The following is a 23,525-nucleotide window of genomic DNA, read 5'->3' as shown; positions in this document are numbered from 1 at the left end:
GTTTTAATGTTAATATTTCAACGGTGGAGCTCTTTAATTCATGCATGATCGGTTTTATTATATTATTAATACGTCATCAACATTACCCTTTCAAGTGGTTTTAGGTGTTCAGGATATTGTTTCTCTATTATTATTCTTGCTTTTTTACTCGGTGCACCCGAGTCTAGGACTTACTCATTTTCTCCTCCATCTGGACACTATTGAGTAGAAAGTGCGATTTTCAAAGTACTACTCCTCCCTTATTAGTTGTAGTATTGAGCTGGGATTTGGCATGAATATACTACAGGGACACGTCCTCAAATCTATAGAGCCGGATTTTTAAATTTCAAACCGGATGCAGCCATATGATGTCTCGAAGATGGTACCATATAGCCGTATTTGGTAGGTTATTGATGTGACGTCACATCCCGTCTTATGACGTCATTACAGCTTCATTTGCTGTACCCCGAGTATCGCACATTCGTGCTTTTTTGTTAATTAATTTGTTTAATTAAGAAGCCACAGTGTTATGTAGTTATATGCGGCTTCTTGGCGTAGTGGTTATCACGTTTGCTTAACACGCAGAAGGTACCTGGTTCGAGCCCGGGCGAAACCTTTTTTTTTAAACTTTATGGTGAAAAGTACTGTATACGCAATATGATAATTATACACAGTATATCTTATTTTTATTATTTTTTTAAATATTTATTTTGTGTAATCGGTAATTATCACTTTCACACATGTTTATTTTGCTTTGTGCTTATTACCATATTTATTTGTAAATTAAATGGATTAAAAAACTTTCTGTAACCCACATTTTTAGTGTAAGAGGTTTCGTAGTGTAGTGGTTGTCAAGTCTGCTTAACACGCTGAAGGTCCCGGTTCGAGACCTGTCGAAACCTATTTTTCTTTACTTTATGGTGAAATATACTGTATATGTAATATGATATAGAGTATATCTCGTTTTATTACTCAGGGTACCTGAGTCTAGGACTCATCTTTTCCTCTTCTTCTTCCATCCAGACACTATTGAGCAAAAAGTGCGATTTATAAAGTACTACTCCTCCCTTATTCGAAGATGGTACCGTATAGCCGTATTTGGTAGCGCGGTTATTGATCTGTATGTGACGTTGCATCCGGTCTTATGACGTCATTACAGCTTCTTTCGCTGTACCCCGAGTATTGCACATTCGTGCTTGTTATCAATCATGGATTAAGAATAGATCTAATCAAGCGTTGTGATTTTTGTAGGTCATATGTATTATTATTCTACTATATCAGTCCATGGAGAAATAAGTTTAGATTTATTTGTTTTTTTTTTACATTTTGAACCTTATTCATTCAATCATACATAAATTCTTAATATAATATCTATTAACTTTTATACCTTTTTCGTTATTTTCTGCTTTTAACATATTTTTATATTTTAAATATTATTTCTATTAGTTTTCCTTTATACATAGTGTTATGATCAGATTAATATAGGCCTAGAAATAACTAATCCAAGAATTCTGGCATATTTAGCTCAGTTACTATTTTGATTGCGTATGGCGTAGACGGCAATTGAATACAATAGATTTTTTGCTGACAGTTACACACAATTAGCAGAAGTTCTTTAAACGTACTATTACTGTTTTATTACCTTTTCAATATAATTGTCAATTTTATCCCACAGTACGTTGTTACTGTACGTCAACAATATTTCGTCAACAAGTATTTCTATACGTTTCATATTTATTAACTTCATAAAGACAAACCAAATATAAGTGTAAAAAGCATCGGTATCCAATTTGCCGAATCCCAGTTTGCCGAATCCTAATTTGCCGAATGAAAAACACGTATTCTGAGATTGTGTTTACCAATCACGTAGTTGAATAATTAAGAGATTTTGATTTGCATGCCGAGTAACACCCATATGACGTCATCGTAGGTGATCAATCGTGTCCAACGTTTGATTGTTAAAGAGTGTTCAGACAAACACTATTGTCATGTATGCTTAGGCCTAATCTGTTTTGAACAATGTCGTGTAAAAAAATACGGCTTTTTACTTCAAACACGAATTTCTCAGTTGGACATCAGACGTCCTTTTCGACGCTTTAGTTAATAAAAAACAAATACCACGATGATGGCGATTAAGAAAGGACTGTTTTATACATTTTTCGTAACATCTACATTTCTTCTAGTGTCTGTATTCATTATAGATCGACAGTTAACAGAAGGGTAAGTTTATTTCGAAAATACTTGTATAGAAATCTATTTACAATTTCGTGCTTGATTTACACTATTAGAGTCAACTTGAACTTCTGATATTATTGTTTTTTTAATTTAAGTTCAGAATGGATGCCGATTAAGAAACGACAATATACATTGTTTTAATTTAATTCATTTTAGTATTTATGTCTGCCGAAAAAATACAATTTCGTGCTTGATTTACAGTATTAGAGTCAACTAGAACTTCTGATATTATTGTTTTTTTAATTTAAGTTCAGAATGGATGCCGATTAAGAAACGACAATATACATTGTTTTAATTTAATTCATTTTAGTATTTATGTCTGCCGAAAAAATACAATTTCGTGCTTGATTTACAGTATTAGAGTCAACTTGAACTTCTGATATTATTGTTTTTTTAATTTAAGTTCAGAATAGATGCCGATTAAGAAACGACAATATACATTGTTTTAATTTAATTCATTTTAGTATTTATGTCTGCCGAAAAAATTACCAATATTTTAGTCTTAAACTTTTTAACAATTTCTCCCATGAAAGCGTACCGTAGACCTAATTTCTCCACATTCGTCTGCCTCAGAATCCCAGAAGTACAGTAGTCAGTTATTCGCATTCAATGACATAGGCTTACAACGTTTTTAATTTGAACTAAAGTGCAATCCAATGTTCCTTTTGTACATTTAAATACACTATAACTATTATTAATAGTAAGTTTAACAATGTAATATTAACTAGAGTTTTAATTCGTCACGAATTAGGTGATCATTGTGATAAAAGATAATTTTACCAACATTAATTTAATTTTAAAAATGCATCAATGTGAACGTAAAACGTTCATTCCATCCTATGACCTGATGTATAAAGCGCTACGCTTATAGTGATGCTGAGTTCTGCTATCATTATGTCAATATAATACAGTATAATACTGTATATTTATATACAGTGTAGCATAGGTTAAATTAAGGGACACAAATATGTTCACATATTTTTATATGATGACGTTATCAAAATCAAACATGAAGATAACAATTTAAATCGCTTCGCATAAAATGGAGGAACTATTATCTGGTTATACGCCCTTAAAACCTTGATCAATTGTTTGTACAGTATGTTTACGTCATGTGAGTCGACGGTTCTGCCATGCGCGTGAAAAGTGTTATTAGCCAAGGAACAATAACAGTATTTATAATTGTTTACCGACATAATACACTGATTAAATAACAATCTATATTACAGATTTGCAAAAAAGAAGAAAATTAAAAATATTCATACTCATGCTAGCTTTAATCATGGAGCTTGTGAACCGGTAAAACAAATTGTTTACGTGAAAACCCACAAGACTGGAAGTACGACTACAGGAACCTTATTTGAACGATATGGCCACAAACATTCTCTAATATTCGCTCTTCCTAAAACAGGACATATATTTTCAACACCTGACTTATTCAATAGGTCTATGGTTACAGAATTACAGCTTGGATCAACGTATAATGGAAAGATGGTAACAGGATTTAACATTATTGCTAACCACGCAAGATACAACCGAATTGAGATGGATGCAGTGGTTCCAAATGCTAAGTTTATAACAATCTTAAGAGAACCTTCAGACCAACTTGAATCTGCCTTTGGATACTTTGAATTGGCCAAAGGTTGGGGGTTAGAAGATAAGCCTAATGCGTTTGAGATTTTTATGGAAGATCCGGAAAGTTATTTTAAAAAACCTTTTTTCATGTCACATCTTGCATCAAATGGCCAATTGTACGATCTTGGATTAGATCATACATTTCTGAGTGATGAACCAACATTGAATTATAAAATACATCAATTAGAACATGAATTCGATTTAGTTATGATCATGGAATATTACGATGAATCTTTAATATTACTTAAACAAACATTATGCTTACAATATGAAGATATTTTATATCTTAAAAAAGGTGCAAGAAAAGACACAAAACGTTTTGTTATAACACCAAAAATGCGAGAAAAAATGAAAATATGGAATCGGTATGATGTCAAATTATATAACCATTTCAATGAAACATTCTGGAGAAAGGTGAACGCAAATAGGCAACAGTTCGATAGAGAACTTGAAGAATTTAGAAAACGTCAAGACGACATAACAACTATGTGCGTTGAATATGTAACATTAAGTGATGGAACCGAGAAAAGACGAATACCACAAAACCTATCGAAACAGAACACAGCGTATTGTAAAACCTTATTTATGGGAGATGGAAGATTCGTTAAACGTCTTCGCCAAGCATATATCGACATGAGAATTATTTCAGAACCAGAGTGAGTTCATTTTTATTGTTTAAACATTCATTTTATGTTTGTGTCACTTTCAGTGTAGATGAGTCTAGTCGACCTACTGTAGTTTAAAAAAAGCACACAAAAGAATCATTAATGAAGTGTTTATATTGTGTCATTAAGAAGACTGATTTACTTGTTTGTGATTTAAATAATAATACTGTAGATGATGATGCAACTTTGTATGAAATACAACCAAGTTCGTTTGGCTATTCATACCGTAACACATTATACAAAATTAATTTTCAACATGCAGTTATACCACCCGATTCTTTATACTCTACTGTACCTTCAGACGTACTGTATGTCAGTATTTTTTCAATAGGATGTCAGGCAATAATAACCCGGAAAATAACTCCAGGGCAATTTCGTAGGGCAAAACATCTTGATCACAGGGCGGTGCCTACAGTACAGGTTAAGCTAAGAAGTGTTAGGCCATACATGAAACCATACTGTAGAGATATTATAGTTCACTCTCTTTGTTTTTTTTTCTCGAATAAAACACTCCAAGAAAAACAACCACACAATAAAAATATATTGACCTCTGCGAAGAATTTATTTCCATTACGGTCAATGAATTTCTCAGTTGAGCATCAGACGTACCGATTCCTTTTCCATGTTGAAAGCATACAATGAAGGAAGACATCCTGTATTTAGAAATGGATCATTATATATAGATGGGAGGCTATACCGTGAACCTACAAAGTGACCAGACCAAACTCTGTTAGTAAGAAACACACTTATTTAACATGAGATGGTATTTATGTAATTTGGACAAAATACTATCCATGTCATGTTATTATACACAGCCCCACATTGCTGTGAACTGTTACATACAGTGCATTCATATAAGTTGGGGTTGTTTATAATATTGTATATAAATTTGTATTACTACATTCATTAATAAGGGGTCACGGTAAAAAAAAAAAAATACTTTATGACGGGTAGCTAATGTACAGATATAGCAAATAAGGTTATATTTATTATCAAATATTTCTTTTGTCATTAGGCCCTATAATTAACTGATATTTATTTATATTAACGAAATCATATGTTTTCAATTCTAAATATTGATAATTTTAATTATGAAGACGAAAATACAACCGCATTTAACTATAAGGAAAACTATTACTTTAGTATTGATACATTTAAATCCACGTTCAGTCAAACGTCAACTAATAGTTTTTCTATGTTTGCATTAAATTGTAGAAGTATTGTTAACAAATTTGAAGAATTTAAAAATTATGTATCCTCTCTCGATTTTGAATTTAATGTAATAGGACTTACTGAAACTTGGCTTTCAAGCAAACATCACCTTGGTTTATATACACTTCCAAACTATACACCCATCTTTAAAAACAGAGAAACCCAGACAGGGGGGTGTGTAGCATTGTACATACACTCAAATATATCATATCAAATAAGAAATGACTTGTCTGCTATGATAAACGAGGGAGAGTGCATTATAATTGAATTAAAAAATAATGATAAATCAATTATATGTGGAATAATCTACAGGCCCCCTAAAGCCCATATTCCAACATTTAATAATCAACTTAGTGAATTAATGCACATGATAAACAATGAAAATAAAAAGGCATACCTAATGGGTGACTTTAACCTAGATCTACAAAAATATAACTGTGACAATAATGTTCAAACTCACGTAGACAACATGCTAACAGAATCTTTCATTCCACTAGTCAATAAACCCACTCGAATCACAAAAGATACCGCAACAGTAATTGACAATATTTATACAAATTATCAGGAATTCCAAAATATTAACACAGGGATATTAGTTAACGACATATCTGACCACTTTGCAGTTTTCTGCATGGATGATTCAGAAAATTATTCATTACCACGATCAGAAAAATTTATAATAAAAAGAAGCTATACTGATCAACAAAAACGGCAATTTAGACTTGAATTACAGGGCTATGATTGGCAATATGTAACTAGCATTGAAAATGCGAATGAATCATATAAACGTTTCTCAGATTCTTTAAAAACAATGATAGATAAGCATTTCCCACTAAAAAGAGTTAGGTTAAAAGTAGATACAATTAAATCCCCGTGGATAACATATGGAATTCAAAAATCTCTTTGTACCAAAAATAAATTATACATCAAATATAAACAGAAACCAACAGATATAAATAAATCTAAATATAAGAAATATAAAAATAAGTTAACATCAATAATAAGAGAAAGAAAAACTACTTATTACAAAAATGAATTTGAAAAGTACAAGAGTAATATAAAGAAAACATGGGGTGTCATAAACTCATTATTAGGTAGGAAGAAACATCAAGACATGCCTCAAAAAATGAAAATCAACTCCCATCAACTTAATGACCCAACATCCATAGCCAATGCGTTTAACACATACTTTATAAATATAGGTGACCAAATGACAGGTGATGATAACCGTAATAGTAACACCGAATATAAAATACAACATGACATTTTGAATTCAATGTTTTTTAGAGCTGTAACTGAGTCCGATATCATTAAATACATTAATGACTTAAATGTAAATAAGTCAAGTGGTTGTGATGATATTGGTACCATTTATATAAAAAATAACTCAGATATACTGGCTAAACCGTTATCTCATATAATCAATGTATCCCTTCAATCGGGTGTATTTCCTTGTCAACTAAAAATTGCTAAAACAATTCCTGTGTATAAAAAAGGAGCAAGGGAGAACATAGAAAATTATAGACCGATATCGATATTACCATGTATATCTAAGGTATTTGAAAGGGTCGTATATGACCAAACAATCGCTTTTTTGTGTAAATATGATATGTTACATGAATCTCAATATGGATTCAGGGCAGGTCATTCAACTAACCACGCCCTCCTACAAGTCCTTGATAAAATAACGACAGCCGTTGACAACAAGCAATTTATGATTGGCGTATTTTTGGATTTATCCAAGGCGTTCGATTCGATAGATCATGAATTATTGCTCACAAAATTGCCCCATTATGGAATAAGAGGCGTGGTTCTTGATTGGTACCGAAGCTACCTTAGAGAAAGACAACAATTCGTACAAATTGGGAAGTGTCAGTCTGTAACCAAAATAATAAAACAAGGCGTTCCACAAGGGTCAATTCTTGGACCCCTGCTGTTTTTGATTTTCATAAATGACATGTTTTCTGTAAGTAATGTCGTTGATTTAATAATGTTTGCAGATGATACGAATATGTTTTTACAACACAATGATGTCGTCACTGCCTTTACAATAATGACAAATGAACTAAATAAAATTGAGAAATGGTGTAAAACTAATAGATTAAATATTAATACAACCAAAACTACGTATATGTTATTTAGTGGAAAGAATACCAACATTGACACATCCCAATTTGTACTTTCAATAAATAGAGTTTCAATAGATAGAGTACCATATACTAAATTTCTCGGTGTCATCATTGATGAGAAACTGAACTTTAGACACCATACAAATGCAGTTTCTTGTAAAGCATCCTCAATAATTGGTGCCATGTGTCATATAAAACATTTAGTATCTACTGAAGTGTTACTTACCATATACAAGACACTTATATTACCAGTGTTGACATATGGTATTATTGTATGGGGTGCGGGAAACAAAGAAAATTTGGATCGCCTCCTTTTGCTTCAGAAAAGAGCTCTTAGGATTATTTGTAAGGTAGACTTTCATCATCCTTCTTCTCAGCTCTTTGTGAAAACGGGCACAATTAATATATTTGATTTGTATAAAAACAGTGTTTTAAATTTTATGTTTAAATACCAAAAAGGACAACTTCCAAAATGTTTTAATTCTTTATTCAGTTTATTTGATAATTATCATGCATATAACACTCGAAATAAAGACAATTATTGTATAAAATTAAAATCAACTAATATGGGTCAGCAAAGTATAGCATATAGAGGACCTAAGCTATGGAATCAACTTATAAGAAATATAAAAGATAGTGAAAATATATCAATATTTAAAAAACTATTACTAAATAAATGCATTAATAGTTATAAAGAAACAATATATCTTTGCGAAAACAACATTTGTAAAATATGTCTAACTTTAACTTAATTAATTACATTTTCGTATATATTCTGAGAATGTGATGTATATATATATATATATTATAGTACGTTATATTTTCCTTCATTTATTTACTACATGAAAACATTTTGTAATATATTTGTAAATTTATATTTTAAGTTAGGGTGCCACAGATTAAAAGCTTCGCTTTCTTGTGGTTATCCTGTTTTTCACACTTTATTGTACTTAATTTATTATTTATATTTTCATGAATGTTGTGTGAAAAATAAAAGAATCAATCAATCAATCAATCAATGTTTTAATTCAGAAAATAATAACAATACCACGATGATGACGATTAAGATCGACTGTTTCATACGTTGTTCATAAAGTTTCTTTATTCTGTTTTTATGTAAGAAATAATAAGTATTTCGAGTTAATATTTGTATAAGAATGTTCATGTCAATATGGAACAACGTAATATTGACTTAATCTTAGACTATACAAATTTGTCCATGCAAGTATAATAACCTCACAATCGCCTGCTTCTCGAAAACAATAAGTCGTTTAATTGTCCACTGGTCTCAATCTGATTCTGGGATATACCCTCAATTAGTGTATTTCTTTAATATGGAACTTTCGATTTACGACCACTTAGGAATTTATGCAAATTACGCCATTTGTCCCAAGTTATAACCATCGTCGTCCTTTAAAATCTATTTCGATTTCTTCAAGAACGACCGTGCATAAACAACTAGTTGAAATGTGTATTTGTTGCACAGAATTCAAAATCGTTACCACAACATAGACTCGTCAATTTTCAGTTCAGTCGACGACCGACGACTTGAAAATAATTATCAAAAGCAAACGCATGCGCACACTATAGGTCGTGGCAATTCAAAAGCTTCCAATAATACTGACATGAATTACCACCAGTCCGCTATGAATTATTGTTTCTTTTCTTAATTTGAACAATTATTTTCCTAATTATAAAATATTCGTAACAAAATTTTACTAAAACTGTTACTGTATGAAAATGGATAATTAAAATCACCCTGGTTTGATTACGTCATGATGTATTGGAGTCGTTGACCATAGCAAACTTTGGCTGTAATGTTCGAACCATATTTGTATATTATATAATTTACCAATTACACTGTCTACTAATCTATTTTACAGACCAAAGATCAACAAGAAGAAAATGAATCATATTAGTACAGATGTCAGCTTCGATCATGGAATGTGTGAACCAGTAAAACAGATTGTTTACGTGAAAACCCACAAGACTGGAAGTACGACTACAGGAACCTTATTTGAACGATATGGCCACAAACATTCTCTAATATTCGCTCTTCCTAAAATTGGGCATATATTTTCAACAACTGACTTATTCAATAGGTCCATGGTTACAGAATTGCAGCTTGGATCAACGTATAATGAAAAGATAGTAACAGGATTTAACATTATTGCTAACCACGCAAGATACAACCGAATTGAGATGGATGCAGTGGTTCCAAATGCTAAGTTTATAACAATCTTAAGAGAACCCTCAGACCAACTTGAATCTGCTTTTGGATACTTTGAATTGGCCAAAGGTTGGGGGTTAGAAGATAAGCCTAATGCTTTTGAGATTTTTATGGAAGATCCGGAAAGTTATTTTAAAAAACCTTTTTTCATGTCACATCTTGCATCAAATGGCCAATTGTTCGATCTTGGATTAGATCATAGATTTCTGAGAGATGAGCCAACTTTGAATTATAAAATACATCAATTAGAACATGAATTCGATTTAGTTATGATCATGGAATATTACGATGAATCTTTAATATTACTTAAACAAACATTATGCTTAGAATATGAAGATATATTATATCTTAAAAAAGGTGCAAGAAAAGACACAAAACGTTTTGTTGTAACACCAAAAATGCGAGAAAAAATGAAAATATGGAATCGGTATGATGTCAAATTATATAACCATTTCAATGAAACATTCTGGAGAAAGGTAAACGCAAATAAGCAACAGTTTGATAGAGAACTTGAAGAATTTAGAAAACGTCAAGACGACATATCAACTATGTGCGTTGAATATGTGACCTTAAGTGATGGAACCGAGAAAAGACGAATACCACAAACCCTATCGAAACAGAACACAGCGTATTGTAAAACTTTATTTATGGGAGACGGAACGTTTGTTAAACGTCTTCGCCAAGCATATATCGACATGGGTATTATTATTGAACCGTAGTGGGTAGGCCTATTCACATTTCAGTGAAAATGGTTTTAGTAGGCTTTTGAATTAAGTTTTATTTTAGGTTATCTCTACATTTAACAAAAAGGACAGTTATTTGATTGGATGTTTTATCTAAGTCTGTTTTGCAACAATAAAATATTGAAATTCAATCAAAATATTGATTATGGAATATTTGGATATGATCAGATTTTAATTACTTTGAATGTATCTAACTTTTCGTTTAAAAAAATTGTTATATATGTCATGTGAATTTCAGTGGTTTTATGTGTTTTTATCTGTAAATATATTTTCACTGTACAATATTTTGTGATTTTAAGCATCAGAAACCAAGTTTCATTTCACCTATACATGTGTTTATGACAAATATCATAATTATCATTAAAACTTATTATGTAAGAAAACGGCCTAAAATGATTTATTAAAGATATTGAGAAATTTAAAATGCCGGGTATCTTGACCATTCATATAGTGTTATTCATTCATTTTTTAAATCATTTTCTTTATTTCGCATAAGTACATCCATATACAAATCATACAAAAAACAAAAAGAGAACAATTTCACCAAGAAATTAACAATATAAGCAAATTCCACAAAACCAACCTACAATATCCTAACAAACCAATTTGCACCAATGCAGGTTGGATTGTGGAAGTACGTTAACTATGGTTTGAACCAGACTATTACAACTGTCATGAATGTTCTTCTTAAATAAGCGTGGAATAATCCTCTCACGAAAAACCACGAGGCATTTAACCAACTGTGTCCTTTTATATTGTTGTATTTCGTTTCATTTCATTTCAAAAGACATTTATTTTCCTCCATAGCAATACAATACAAAATAGTATACAGAAATGATAAGGTAAAATAATTAAGATTATGATGATTTTTGGATGGACAAAAGAAAAGAGAATTAAAAAAAAGGCTATGGAGTGTTATTTTAAATGCTTTCCATATAAACTCATCATGTGTATCAATCCACTTTTGAAATCGGTGTTGATACTGAAAGCAGTAGCGTAACGGCTATGAGCGCTCACTGGCTCAAGGGCTAATGAGGCAGCAGTGCCCTGGCAGAGCAAAACACAGACATAGGCTACGTTTAAAAGGGAAAACAATTAGGCTTAACAACCATTGTTGTTTCGGATGTTTCATTGTGAATTGTCTTGCCTCTCCAGACAAGCTTTGTGGAATTCCTGTTCTTTCAATGAAAACAAATATATTTTGATAGCCAGCATTGCTCCCAAGATCTACCGTGAATGGCGCTGTTTTGTGGTCGTTGTTTTCTCATAATAGTGCTTAACTTTGCATAGTAATACATTATTCATGAAATAATAATGTATATACTGTACGTATAAAAAATAGTAAAGTAACTATAAATACAGGTATTCAACAACATGTTTACCCGTGATAAAGATATTCTAATGGCATTTTACAGAAATAGGATAAGTTTAGAACGCAGAAATAGAAATACAGTCATGTTTGGTGGCAGTATATGAGTCCAAATTACTGCACATTAACTATGTGTTTCTACTGTATCATGTTAAATAAACACTTCTACATAATTAATTGATAGACTTGAAGCATGTCTGAATGAAGTTGGACTTTATACGTTAGTTTGATAGGCCTACGCAGCGATAATGGCGATTAACAAACGAAATTTGTTCATATGCTCACTCTTACTCGTAGTGTCTGTGTTATTCATTTTAGATAGTCAGTTAAAAGACAAGTAAGTAAGCTATTTATTAATTATGTTATGTTATAGATACATAGTGATCTATCATATAATTCTATTAACACACCTTCAAATGCATGGTACTGTATTGTGTTAAGGCCCACAACATATGGTGTCAATTTCATTTCTTTACTAGTATTTTCGGAATATTACATGTTACTTTTTTTTACCATATTTAATCAAGGTGATCCATCCAGCAATTGCTGATCATTTGTGAGCCTCAGAGGTTCACAAGACAAACATATACACAAGATGCTCTATAAACATTCTTATTACAAGTCTTTGTGAGTAGATTTGTAATTTTGACATTAGAAAAAAATCCTGACATGTGACGGGACTTTAACCCAGGACCCTTGGAGTGGTAGCCAAGCATCATAACCACCAAGCCACAACTCCACTTTCGATTAAATACAGTAATTTATACTCATAGGTTGTTGCCACAATTAAAAGAATTATCAATTGTTGGACCTGAAGCTGAATGTAATATATAAAGCTGGGCCTTACGTATTAGGAAATCGACATCTTTGGACAGTTTTAAAGTCACTTAAAAAACTCAACTTTTTTTTTTTTTTTTTTTATCTTTTGTGGTTAACTACCACCTTTATTCAACAATTACAGAATCTCATATATATATTTACATTATTTCTGCATATTTTTTTGTAATGTTATCTATTACAAAATATATTGCAAAAAAAAGTTGTTTAGTCAACTCACCTTTTCTTATAAGTTATTTTGTCAGCGCTATGAGCAATGATCGTTGGAATGGCGCTTTAAAAATAGAACATTGACTGATTTTGAATTAGGATTTTTACATTAAAAGCACACATAAGAAAAGCAGTCTCAAATGTATTCATTTTCCATCATTAATTTCCTCAAAGATCAAAATGTGAGATATAACGAATGACGAAGAAGAACAACAAATTGTGTGTTTGTAAATAAAACGTTCAGACAGTCATTTAAAACATATAAACAATTTACAGATTCATATTTTATTGATATATACATATTGATATTAATAGTAACATTATTAAAACATAATAATGGTGCATAGTTTTTCATAATCTTGATAACCATTGTGATATAATTATTGGATTTTCTCATATCTGACGTATAAAGCAAAGGTCGTTTTTTAAAAGGCAGTACAACGCGGAAGCTGTCCTTAACCTTTGTATATTTTCTGATTATTAATACTAACAATAATAAAAATAATTGATAAAACTACTATTCCAGCAGAGTGGTGGAGTCGATGTAAACTATTTAGAGTAATCTTCTTTTTGAAATTTGTTTTCTAAATATCAGGACGGGCAATAAAAGCAAAATATTAACTTTTAGAAAAATCACATCAAAAATTGTATATTAAGATTTCAGAAAATATTATATTGTTTTATTATTTTGAAACTTTATTTATTAAACGTATTATTTATACATGTCATCAATAATTCTATGGTGTAAAGAAAATATCGTAAACTGTCTTCTAAACCAGTGGTCAGTGGGGTCATTTAGTAGCATTCTTTAGAAGATAAACCGTAGCCAATTTTTTTCGATATTTCAACGGGTTAAAGTATTATTACTGTATTTATTAATATGTTAGTTATGCGTATTGTCAAGGAGTGCCAAATTATTAATTACTCTATGTTAATGAATATTACAGATATTTGAAACAAAACATCAAAAGTTATATTAGTACAGATGTCAGCTTAGATCATGAAATGTGTGAACCGGTAAAACAGGTTGTTTACGTGAAAACCCACAAGACTGGAAGTACCACTACAGGAACCTTATTTGAAAGATATGGCCACAAAAATTCTCTAATATTCGCTCTTCCTAAAACAGGACATACATTTTCAACACTTGACTTATTCAATAGGTCTATGGTTACAGAATTACAGCTTGGATCAACGTATAATGGAAAGATGGTAACAGGATTTAACATTATTGCTAACCACGCAAGATACAACCGTATTGAGATGGATGCAGTGGTTCCAAATGCTAAGTTTATAACAATCCTAAGAGAACCTTCAGACCAACTTGAATCTGCTTTTGGGTACTTTGAATTGGCCAAAGGTTGGGGGTTAGAAGATAAGCCTAATGCGTTTGAGACTTTTATGGAAGATCCGGAAAGTTATTTTAAAAAACCTTTTTTCATGTCACATCTTGCATCAAATGGCCAATTGTTCGATCTTGGATTAGATTATAGATTTCTGAGTGATGAACCAACGTTGAATTATAAAATACGACAATTAGAACATGAATTCGATTTAGTTATGATCATGGAATATTACGATGAATCTTTAATATTACTTAAACAAACATTATGCTTAGAATATGAAGATACATTATATCTTAAAAAAGGTGCAAGAAAAGACACAAAACGTTTTGTTGTAACACCAAAAATGCGAGAAAAAATGAAAATATGGAATCGGTATGATGTCAAATTATATAACCATTTCAATGAAACATTCTGGAGAAAGGTGAACGCAAATAGGCAACGGTTTGATAGAGAACTTGAAGAATTTAGAAAACGTCAAGACGACATATCAACTATGTGCGTTGAACACGTGACCTTAAGCAACGGAACCGAAAAAAGACAAATACCACAAAACTTATCGAAACAGAACATAGCGTATTGTAAAACTTTATTTATGGGAGACGGAAGGTTTGTTAGACGTCTTCGCCAAACATATATTGACATTGGCATTATTACAAAACCAGGGTGAGTTCAATTCTATTTTTTTTTCAATTTCTGCTCTCTTATTTTCTTTTTTTTTTGAAAACCACCCCAAAGATTGAAACTAGTTTGTCCAAGAAAAGAAAAATCTAGTTTACATCAACATTATTTGGCAAACTTGAGCAAACTCCGAGTTTGGCAAGAAAATGTTTCTACTAGGCAACTGGAGTTAACAAACGTTTTCTACTGGCTTTTGTTATGCTTAACTTCTGCACAAAAGTTTGCTTGTGTTGACTATGCTTGCAATAGAAAACCTTGTAAACTTTTCTTTTCTTCTCTAAGTTTACTAGAATTTGTAAACTAAAGTTTGCTAAAGTAGACTATGCTGCAAACTACGTTTCTGTAGTGTAGTTTATCAACTGGTCTACTAGCAAATTCTTACGTTTATTTAAAGTTTGCTAATGCATACCATGCTTTATAATTAAATGTTGGATTATTTTATTCTTTTTCTAGAAGTGTGAATAAAAGGAAAAGTTCTGCAAGACCTCCGAAGAGGAGAGTTAATATTATAAAAAGAAGAAGAAGAAGAGTAAATAGATAAGTACTTGCAAAGCGGTCTCGTCCCAGGTACAACATTCAGCTGGAATCGGATTTTACGTACTTTGGTATCTGGTTCTGCCCTAGCAAACGAAAAAGAACTAGGCCTACTAGCATACATTAAAGTTATTATAATTTTTCAACGATGTAGAAATTTGACCTTGGTTTTGTATAAAATATTTGAAATAGAATTGAGTGATGATTATGGAATATTTAGGTGAATCGTTCGTTACTTTGAAAGATGTATTGTGTTTAAAGGTTCAATGAACAGAAAATAAAAGACTGAATGAATAAGTGTATGGCATAGTATTTCCAAAGATCAAGCAAATTTTGAAGTGAATTGAATAACAATAATTTTATGAGCTTTTTATAGAAAACGTTGTAGGCCCAGGCTTAATTAATAGTGAAAATAACGTCAAATACCAGGTAATCGAACTTAAATAAATATTGTAATTATTTTATGGCAAAGAGAAACAAACGTTTTGTTAGACTTCTTCATAAGACATAAGATCAATAAATGATTAGTGAATAGTTATACTTGTATGCATTGTAGTTTTCATTGAATACTCTTTATCCTATTCCTAACATTGAAGCTCTAAAAATAACACTTACTAGGCTATGAATCGGTTAAATGAAGTAGTAAATCCTTGTTATATGTGTGTGGACACTTGATTCGGATCTCATTCTCGGTCCCAGTGTCAGGAGCGTCAGTGACTAAAGAAAGGTAAAAACGTTTTATTATTTACAAACTTTCATTGGCAAATTTATTCGAGGGGACGTTTATTCAAATGTATTCGAATAAATGCGATAAATAACTTATTACAATTTTATTTTGTCATACAAAACAAAACAAGATCTACTTTCAGAGCGTACAGTTCATACTCCTTTATTATGAAGCACGCCGCCAATATGCTGTCATGTGGTTTTGATGGTTGGTGGCGTTTTTTGTGTGATGGTTGCCAATGTAAACTGAACTATTAAAATTATAGCCTAACTAGACAAGAAAGGCATCATATATAGCCGGCCTAGCTTTAAACGGAACAGTAAGTTATACTACAGTAATATTACCTACAATAATTGTTTTTGTCCAGTATCATGGTAGTAAAGTGGCAGTAGTAGACCTTGCTAGGCCTAGGCTATTATAGTAGGATAGCTAGCTTAATAGGCCCCCACCACCCTCCTCCTCAGGCTCTGTCTGTCCCTGTTGTCTGTCTAGGCTAGGTAGACCTAAACTAGGCATAAAAGGCTAAGGTCACTACGCAAGGCCCTATATCCTGGGCTAGCTAGCTAGTAACTAGGCCCTACTAGCTAGTAGTAGGAAGCAGTATAACTTTCCTCTAGGCCTAGCCTAGAGGTCCTAGCTAGGCTAGTAGGCCTGCACTGAGTTAGGCTAATTAAATTAAAAATTAGGCAGCTTGTTGACTGAGGATATAAGGCCTACACATTACATTTGAAATGTAACATATTCATTGTCGCTGACTGACTCCCTTAGGCCTACTAATACCAGTTAACTAGCTGGGCGACTCGAGGAAGGAGGCAGGTTTATTTTTTATTTTGTGGGTGTTTTAGATGAAAATGTTTTTAATACTGTATGTACTGTTAATAATCAATGAACCTTCAATTTCCAGAATAAATGTTATCATTTTTGGATGATAATGTAGTGTTTTATAAAGAAGACCGTATTAAAGACCAATCAATGACCATAACAACAACCTGCAGCAGCTATGTTATCAGACGGTGCCAATCTCGAGGCCTTTGAAATACCACTCTCACTTTGGAAACTTGTGGAAGAAAATGTTTCCACAGAACAACAAGATGAAATAAAAAATATTTTAGGAGAATCTGAGGTAGATCAGACATTAGAATTACATGCAGAGGTAAGTTTTGGAGGTTTGACAATTGTACTTTTTTTTCACTTGGTCGCACCTGAAGATGTATGGTGATCGAGCATTTTTAGTTGCAGCTCCTAAACTGTGGAACAATCTTCTCAATTCTATCTGAACTCATTTAAAAACACATCTTTTTAGTTCTTTGTAAACCAATATGTTACCTCTTTCAATCTCTCTTTTATTTAAATGCTTTGGGACAATCTGTTGGTTGTTAAAAGCACTATATAAAATATGACATGATATGACAACATTAATATTAAACAGGAGTTTAATGCGATTTTAATGTCCTCCTTAGTAACAGCTTGATACTAAAACATAACTGGTTCTGATATTTCACTTTTATAGTCCTTTTATGATTTGTTTTGATAAAAAAAATCAGTTTTTTTCTCAATCCAGATTGAGGCACTTCTGGAAATATGGCAAGAATATAGATCAGAAAGTGAAGCTGTGAATGAGCCAATACGGAGTTCCTTACCAGAGCCTCCAATGATACGAGAAGGACTTAAGAGTCATATTCTTTTGCTGGTTGAAAGCATCAGAGAGCGGTCAAAGGACGGCTGCCGGTAGGATTCTTATAATTGAGTATTTTAACTTTTTAAAGTTTATTTTGCTTTTCCAAGATGGTCACATTCTGACAAACACTTAACTTGAGTATTTTTTCTTATCTAACAGGGATTCAAATTGCAATTTGTCAGTTTTAAATAGTGATGTGCTACAGTATGTATTGGAAGATGATAACAGAGGTATGTGTACATTGTGTGACTAATACTTTGTCAGCACACATCTGACGACAACCAATGACACAATGTGCGTGATAATTAGGTCATAGGTCGTCTGAAATCGAAAGCTAGTTTTTATTTTTCAATTTGCATTTAAAAGATAATGTTTGAGTTTTGTTTTAGATCCAAGTTAACCAATCAGTGGTAGTACACTGTAGCTTTTTAGTGATTATTTATATATTCAGTTTATTTGTTTATTTTAAATGTTTGTTTTCTAGAAACCCCTGATATTGAGCTTAGACGTCCACAGACAGCTTGTAGTAGTCGTGATGGAAGAGAAACCCCAATGCGCATGACGCCCTCTAGTGATGGTGATTAGTAAGGCACTTTATCATTATATTACATACTGATGTGTTGTGCCATTATTTCTTTCATCTGCCACTAAACATTCTAGAGCATACATGTTTCTTTGTATTGTAACTCACTACTGAACTTAAAGACCCCTTCCCTGCAATTTTGGACGTTTTTTGGAAAATAATACATATATATCACTTTAAAAACATTAAACCATGTCATTCCTTGTCTTAAATGTACGTTTTATGGTAAATTATGATAAAAAGTGAGAAACAATGCACTACCTAAGTAGCTCGCGGCGATCGACCTCTCGTGGACGGTCTTAGGCCTAGCCTAGCTAGGCTTAGTTTTGTAGGCCTAGCTGGTAAACATCAGTAACGTACGAACATCGTACGCTAGCTATATACCTAGCCTGACGTTGTATAGTTGCTGCATTAATTGTCTTTCTATTTTTGCCAGACTCCGTTGATACAAATTGGGGAAAACCCGGTATTTTCGCTGAAAAGTTAGGAGTCTTCCATTTGTTTTGGCCTCACGATCGATCGAAAAGTGGGCGAATTACAGGTGAAAAACAAAAGTATCAATCCGCGCGCAATACATTTTGTGATTTATAGCGGGCCGCTATAATTATTAGAATCGACTTATTTTTCACATTTTTAACCGTTTAAAGACGAAAAAAGTTATCGCAATAGGACCATATAGTATTATTTTTACATTAAATATAGTTTGTGATCTTAAATTAGATCTAAAAAACGTAGGGAAGGGGGCTTTAAATTCAGTTCAGTTTTATCAGTTTAAATTAGGTAATCTAACAAGAAGATAATTGTCTTCTAATTTGTATTCCTGATTTCATTGTGTACATCCTCTTAACATTGGCAGATCCATAGGGGGCAAAGGGCCTAAAAATGGTGAAATTTATTTAATTTATTCTGTCTTTATACTGAATCCTTCGAGTGCTAAAGCATTGATTTTCAAAGTGGTTCAGTAGAGAAACATTAACAATATAATAAAAATAAATCAAAGACAACTAAGTAATTTACATTAGTACACACATATTTACGAAAAGGTAACTATCTTAAATGAACCTTAAACACTTGAAAATTGAATATTGTTCTTGATTCGTTATCTGCCCCTAGCTACTATTCATTTCCAGTCTCTGTGACACTATTTTTTACCTTTTAAAACTAACCACAGTAATTGAATTTTAAATCCTTGTTTCTCTTTAGTCTTTCAGGTTCTTCCAATGTCAGTGATCAAGTTGATGCCGTCAAAGAGCATCTTAATGTTTTCAAAATTGATCAGGTTGTCCAGGAATTAAGGTACAGTAACTTTTTTTTCTTATTTCTTACACCCAACCCTTCTAAAAAAAGGCTTTATTTTATAACATTTAAAAAATAAATAGAGAGGTTTTTTTTATGAAGTTTAAAACTAGTAAATCAAAGTACAAAAATTGTGTTCTTATTCTTAGATCTTCATTAGCAGATGAGACAGCCAGACTGCTAAATGACATAAGATTTTTACAAAGTTGTTTAGAAGAAGAAAAAGATTTTAGATGTCAATCTTCAATTCCCTTTACAAGAGAGCCTACATTATCAGGTGAAAGTTTTAATAGTACTATTTGGAGGCAGTGAGGCCCGTAGTTTAGCCAGAAAATTGTTATTATGCACAGAGTTACTGTAATATAAAATTTAAACAGAAGGAAAATAAAAATAGTTTCTCAACTTTTGACTTTGCAAATTGTTATAGTAATTGATTGTTTTATAACACACCTACTTTTCTAAAGTAAACTTATATTTAATTCAAATGTCAAAGGTTAGACCATGTAAAAAAGCAATGCCTAGATTTTGGCGGCGGAATATAGAGTAGTAGTAATTAAATGGCGCACCCTACATGTTGGTTCTTAATCGTGCATTATTTACCCGTCACAATCTCAAATTGTTTACAGTTATGTCATAATACCTATTTAAAAAATAGTTTTTACAATTGAATTGTTTAAATGATTTCTCTTTAAATTATGTCATTTTACATTCAAATAGTAAACCCATTTGTCAACATTCTGAAATAGAAACAAATACAAACTCTTTCAACCGATCACTAAAGAGTAAATTGTATATTAATAATTTTAAAAATTAAACCTCAATGACAAATAACTTATTTGCATTTTTTAATAACTGTAATTTTTTTTTAGAACTGCAAGAGGAAAAAAACAGACTTCAGCAAAATGTAGACATCAGTAAGAGTAACAATGCTATGTTGAAGACAGATCCAAAGAATCTCCCAAGCTCACCAAAGTATGCAACCTTTCTTTACTTATTGTACTGTCGCCTCGTTGATATCTTACCTTTTATCATTCACCTCATGCCATTATTTGTACCATTACACTCATAAACATTCATTATTTGTATATTATTGTATATATATACTTTTCTTGTTTTCTTCCATTCAACATGCATATCAATTATTGTGTAAATTGATATTTATAAATTATAATTATTAAGTGGCTGGGCCTTGATCCCTCCAGGCCAATGTGTGCGTACCTAGTTTTTGCCTTATATTACGTTGTTGCATAAAATCTGCTGTTGCATATAAGTTCAGTATTTGACACGGTTGTATCTACGGCACTCTGCTTATATCATCGGTTCCCACTGTAGCGGCAAAGTTAATTATAATCAATTAATAATATTCTCATTTCATTATTAAACTTTGTCTTAATTATAGGAAAATGTTAAAGCCATTGAAGCCAGCAGGGCGACCATCACCACCATCTTCAGCATGTAAATCTGACAGAATATCTTCCAGCAGCTTGTTAAGAAACCCAGCTAAACGAGCAAGTGCAGAGTCACGCATCACTGGGCCTAGTCCTCCAGGTTCAGCCAATAAAAGACATTTGACAAACCACTGTAATACACCGTCCATACCATCTTCTGCTAGGCCTTCACCACCGTCATCGGCTAGGCCTTCTCCGCCATCATCAGCTAGGCCATCCCCACCCTCGTCAGCCAAACCTCTTGTACGGCGGACTCTTTCATCACAACGACTAAGACATCAAGTAAAGACCAGTACAGAAACATGAGACTTGCCATAGAAGTATATTCAGAGTAAAGATTGATGTTAAATACTATAATTCTTCCTTGTGTATGATGGTGGTGCTTAATTATTATTTTATATCACTTATTTGTAAACACAATATTTGAAACTGATCAATGCAGGTGTACCTCAATTAAAAGACAATTTTTTTGGCGTGGTCTTTATCAGTTGGTTGGTGTCACATGGGTCAGATTTATAAAACTTGGCAAAAAATTTTGCTTCAGGCAGTTTTCAAAATAACCTGTTTGTTGTGCAAAATCTTAGGTTGCCTAAGATAAAAAGAACTCTGGTTTTTTCATTTATGCACTTCTTAAGTATCTTGACTTATAGTCAGGTTAAAAGATGTCATAAAAAAGGTCCCGTGTGCAATTTGTGATGAAAGTTGGCAACTTGTCTAAATATATTTAGTGGGTCAAAATGAACCAGAAAAACGTTGTTGCTCAATTTGTAACCCCGTGGGGGGTCTTATATGGGCCTTTACAAGATGGCGGCCAAAATATTCAAATAGCTTATATCTTCGTAATGGCTGGTGTTACAGGTTTCATTTTAGTGTAAACTAATTTACAATATAGATATATTCATATTTACTCTAATACAACATTGAGACCAAATATGATTTATATTATACAGTAAGTGGTATAAGCAAGTTGAATTCCAACTGTGAAGAAACTTCAAAAACTAATATAATAATAACTTTATATAGTTTATTATTTCCTTTGTTTGATTACTAGTATCATCATAATGAACGTACTACTCAATTCTCAAACGAATTTTGTGCCCTAAAGGCGTTCAAACCACAAGATGTATTCAAACATACCTTATTATAGACCTAGTGTGGTAAACAAATACACCTAGTCACTAGGTCCTAGTGTACTTTCATATTTTCAATAAACAGTAAAAAACTAAGATGCTATTTGTACAGGTTATATTGAGTTTCATTACAACATGCTGCAAAGTACAGTTTGTGTTGTATTCATTTTTAATTAATGTAAATAATTTGTCAATGTGTTGCAATAAATAATTATTACATTGAAATATCAAATGTATTATCTTGCGTAATATTGAAGTACAGTATTTAATTCGAGAAAGATATTTAACTAATAACGAAGTTACGGGTGGATGTGGATTTCTGTATAGGGAATATTACGGAAGAGCACTCTGGTCACACTGGTCTGGTGCTTTTGAAGGAAACGTATTATTAAAGAAATATTCATAATCCAAATAAAATAAAATGTACATACTGTACAAACATACAAATGTACAATAAAATATAATATGAGAATAAATTACATAAATATACAGTACACCCCTGTTAAGTGGACACCCATCAAAATTTCCCCTTAATAAAAGGTGGTTGGCCTAGTATTAAAACTTATATTCTCCCTCGTTCTTTTCCCCTGGATAGTGGTGTCCCAGAGGAGGGGTTCTACCTTGAATAAAACTTCACAATGAGATATTGAAAAAGGTATTTAATTTATTTTATTTATTCATTCTTTATACTGGGTACCCTCTTCAGTAAAGACTGTTCTCCCAGAGGGCCCAGTGTATGTACACGGTGAGTTTGTGAGAGTGGCTGTGTGTGAACTAGTACACAGGGGTAACAACCTACTCGTCTCGAAATATATACTAGGTTCTTTAAAGTGCACATGAGCCAGATGTGTACACTGGACC

The 23,525-nt window shown here is 32.1% G+C and overlaps 3 protein-coding genes across 4 annotated transcripts in view; all 3 read left to right on the top strand.

Moving 5' to 3' along the window:
* Positions 1–2,044: 2,044 nt before the first annotated feature.
* Positions 2,045–10,960, top strand: LOC144844528 (uncharacterized). Its single transcript, XM_078701475.1, has 3 exons — positions 2,045–2,199; positions 3,444–4,505; positions 9,739–10,960. The coding sequence occupies exons 1-3, from the start codon at positions 2,102–2,104 to the stop codon at positions 10,802–10,804; spliced, it is 2,226 nt and encodes a 741-aa protein (XP_078557601.1). The 5' UTR covers positions 2,045–2,101; the 3' UTR covers positions 10,805–10,960.
* A 1,485-nt stretch (positions 10,961–12,445) lies between these two features.
* LOC144845043 (galactosylceramide sulfotransferase-like) lies at positions 12,446–15,257 on the top strand. The gene is made up of 2 exons (XM_078702170.1): positions 12,446–12,534; positions 14,192–15,257. Exons 1-2 carry the CDS (start codon positions 12,446–12,448, stop codon positions 15,255–15,257), a joined length of 1,155 nt encoding a protein of 384 aa, XP_078558296.1.
* A 1,469-nt stretch (positions 15,258–16,726) lies between these two features.
* The window catches only part of LOC144844141 (coiled-coil domain-containing protein 24-like), a 66,631-nt gene continuing 59,832 nt past the window's right edge, over positions 16,727–23,525 (top strand). Inside the window, exons 1-9 of one of the 2 annotated variants that reach the window (XR_013612392.1) lie at positions 16,727–16,848; positions 17,434–17,682; positions 18,091–18,257; positions 18,367–18,437; positions 18,692–18,791; positions 19,994–20,086; positions 20,236–20,363; positions 20,956–21,058; positions 21,486–21,944. Coding sequence is in view for 1 of the 2 variants with exons in the window: in XM_078700888.1 (XP_078557014.1) it covers positions 17,530–17,682; positions 18,091–18,257; positions 18,367–18,437; positions 18,692–18,791; positions 19,994–20,086; positions 20,236–20,363; positions 20,956–21,058; positions 21,486–21,840 (1,170 nt within the window). In the remaining variant the exon portion in view is untranslated. Of the gene's footprint in view, positions 16,849–17,433; positions 17,683–18,090; positions 18,258–18,366; positions 18,438–18,691; positions 18,792–19,993; positions 20,087–20,235; positions 20,364–20,955; positions 21,059–21,485; positions 22,891–23,525 lie in introns of those variants that run through there. The other variant, XM_078700888.1, reaches the window with a different exon arrangement.

This window comes from Antedon bifida, chromosome 6, assembly GCF_963402885.1.
Source record: "Antedon bifida chromosome 6, ecAntBifi1.1, whole genome shotgun sequence".
Lineage (NCBI taxonomy): Eukaryota > Metazoa > Echinodermata > Crinoidea > Comatulida > Antedonidae > Antedon > Antedon bifida.
Note: the sequence above shows the minus strand (reverse complement) of the source record. Positions and strands in the feature narration are given on the sequence as shown.